A 2521-nucleotide genomic window follows, 5' to 3' on the forward strand; every position below is an offset into this window, starting at 1 on the left:
CCTATCAACCACCATATTCTTTTGTAGATTTTATGAAGATTGAGATAAAGAAAGATGACAGAAAGATTGAGATAAAGAAAGCTTTGAGACAGAAAACAACAGTTGGCAAGTGGAGAGATTAAAATTTCTTCTGTAAAAGGTGAGATTTTTGATACTGCTTACATTACAGAGAATCAATTATTGATATTTTCTATTAATTTTTCATACTTCCCAATACCAGGCAACTTTTGGGTCCCCCTTTTTTAATGTCAAAGCTCTCAGTCTTGGTGCTGTATATAAAGGGGTTCTCCGCATAGGTTTCATTCATCAGTTTCTCAAACTCAAACAGCTTATCCTCTCTCTGTCTCTCTGTCTCTCTCTCTCTCGCCTTCCATACACCAGAGCTTGAGCTCGCTTTCCGTTATAACAAAGGCCTTCTTAATATTTGCGAGAAAAGCTTAACGCTAAAATGGCCATTGAGATTATTGAGCAACCCACTGTTGAGCTATCAAAAGTTGCAGTTTCTAAAACTCATGGAGAGGATTCTCCATACTTTGCTGGCTGGAAAGCATACGATGAAAATCCTTATGATGAAATTGAAAACCCCACAGGAGTCATACAGATGGGACTTGCTGAAAATCAAGTAAGTCTCACAAGCTTAAATCTTCATTTACACCTTCTGCGGCCGTTTGATCATATGGAACTATATAATAATCTTTCTTCTCTTGTTACTTTTATTATCAGGTTTCATTTGATTTGCTAGAAGATTACTTGGAGAAGCATTCCGAAGCATCTACCTGGGAAAAAGGAGCACCTGGCTTCAGAGAGAACGCTTTGTTTCAAGATTACCATGGACTGAAATCTTTCAGACAGGTACTTAATTAATCTTCTACCCACCTATATATATAAGTTGCTATATAAGAATTACGTGAAGCAACATTCTGACAGATTATTTGCATTGATTTGTGCACAGGCAATGGCGAGTTTCATGGGACAAATTAGAGGGGGAAGAGCAAAATTTGACCCCGATAGAGTCGTCCTAACTGCTGGCGCAACTGCAGCTAACGAGTTGTTGACCTTCATTCTAGCTGATCCCGGTGACGCTTTGCTAGTTCCAACTCCATATTATCCTGGGTAAGTAAAGCTCGGCCGGGCTTCATCAATAGAAGCTTGATTCTTTTATTTTAAGTGCAGTATTATTTTCATACCCACAATACTAGCTGAACTCCAAACTTTCTGGTTTTACAGATTTGACAGAGATTTAAGGTGGAGGACTGGTGTAAACATATTACCAATTCATTGCGACAGCTCAAACAATTTCCAGGTCACTCCTCAGGCCTTGGAAGCTGCTTATAAAAATGCAGAAGCCATGAAAATCAAAGTGAGAGGTGTACTCATAACCAATCCTTCGAACCCATTAGGTGCTACAATTCAACGCAAAGTCCTGGAAGAGATTCTTGATTTTGCCACGCGAAAAAACATCCATCTAGTGTCTGATGAAATCTATTCAGGATCCGCCTTCTCATCATCTGAATTCGTGAGCATTGCAGAAATTCTTGAAGCTCGTGGATACAAAGATTCAGAAAGAGTTCACATTGTTTACAGTCTCTCAAAAGACCTTGGTCTCCCAGGTTTTCGAGTTGGAACCATATATTCCTACAACGACAAGGTTGTTACAACAGCAAGAAGGATGTCTAGCTTCACCTTAATTTCCTCGCAAACACAACATCTGTTGGCTTCCATGTTGTCCGACAAGAAATTCACCAAGAACTACATCAAAATAAACAGAGAGAGACTGAGGAGAAGGTACGAAATGATCATTGAAGGGCTGAGAAATTCTGGGATTGAGTGTTTGAAAGGCAATGCTGGGTTATTTTGCTGGATGAATTTAAGTCCATTGTTGAAGACACCCACGAGAGAAGGTGAACTGAGTCTCTGGAAATCAATCATTCGTGATCTGAAGCTGAATATATCACCTGGATCTTCTTGCCATTGCTCTGAACCAGGCTGGTTTAGGGTGTGTTTCGCCAACATGAGCGAGCAGACGCTAGAAGTTGCACTGAAGAGGATACATAACTTCATGGATCAGAGGAAAAAAGAAACAAACTAAATCTCTGTTTTTACAATAAGGTGCAATCTTTTTTTTTAATGGCTTTTTTGCCATTTTGATTCTTTAATTAGATGACAAAAACCCAAACTTCATGGCTTTCTCTGGTATTATTATTATCTATATACTGTATACGAAGATTGAAATATCTATTATACATTTTTGTTTTCTTGCTTTTGCTAAGCAAGTTTCCTAGAAATTCCAATTCGTCTCATTAAATTGTAATACGCTTGACTTTCTCACCATTTAATTCATTAAAATAATCAAGGAATCTCATTCTGGGTTCTTCTTCTTAGCGCACTAACCTTTAAAAAATTATTTAATACGACATAATCCACTGCTACTTGAAGAAATTGGTCTACGCCCAAGGAAATGTAGTTGATTCGCCTAATTAAACTAAAATATTATATGAATTTTATAATTCATGAAAATTAA

The 2521-nt window shown here is 37.8% G+C and overlaps 1 protein-coding gene across 1 annotated transcript; it reads left to right on the forward strand.

Annotated features, from left to right (window-relative positions):
* The first annotated feature begins 325 nt into the window (after window positions 1-325).
* LOC110604211 (1-aminocyclopropane-1-carboxylate synthase 7) lies at window positions 326-2187 on the forward strand. Its single transcript, XM_021742348.2, has 4 exons — window positions 326-622; window positions 724-852; window positions 953-1113; window positions 1228-2187. Exons 1-4 carry the CDS (start codon window positions 449-451, stop codon window positions 2087-2089), a joined length of 1326 nt encoding a protein of 441 aa, XP_021598040.1. The 5' UTR covers window positions 326-448; the 3' UTR covers window positions 2090-2187.
* The last annotated feature ends 334 nt before the right edge of the window (window positions 2188-2521 follow it).

The sequence above is a fragment of the Manihot esculenta genome, chromosome 16 (assembly GCF_001659605.2).
Source record: "Manihot esculenta cultivar AM560-2 chromosome 16, M.esculenta_v8, whole genome shotgun sequence".
NCBI lineage: Eukaryota > Viridiplantae > Streptophyta > Magnoliopsida > Malpighiales > Euphorbiaceae > Manihot > Manihot esculenta.

Coding starts and splice junctions, on each gene's coding strand:
- LOC110604211 (XM_021742348.2), top strand. CDS start 449: ATGGCCATTGAGATTATTGAGCAACCCACTGTTGAGCTATCAAAAGTT. Junction 623..723: donor TGGGACTTGCTGAAAATCAA/GTAAGTCTCACA, acceptor TTTTATTATCAG/GTTTCATTTGATTTGCTAGA. Junction 1,114..1,227: donor CCAACTCCATATTATCCTGG/GTAAGTAAAGCT, acceptor CTGGTTTTACAG/ATTTGACAGAGATTTAAGGT.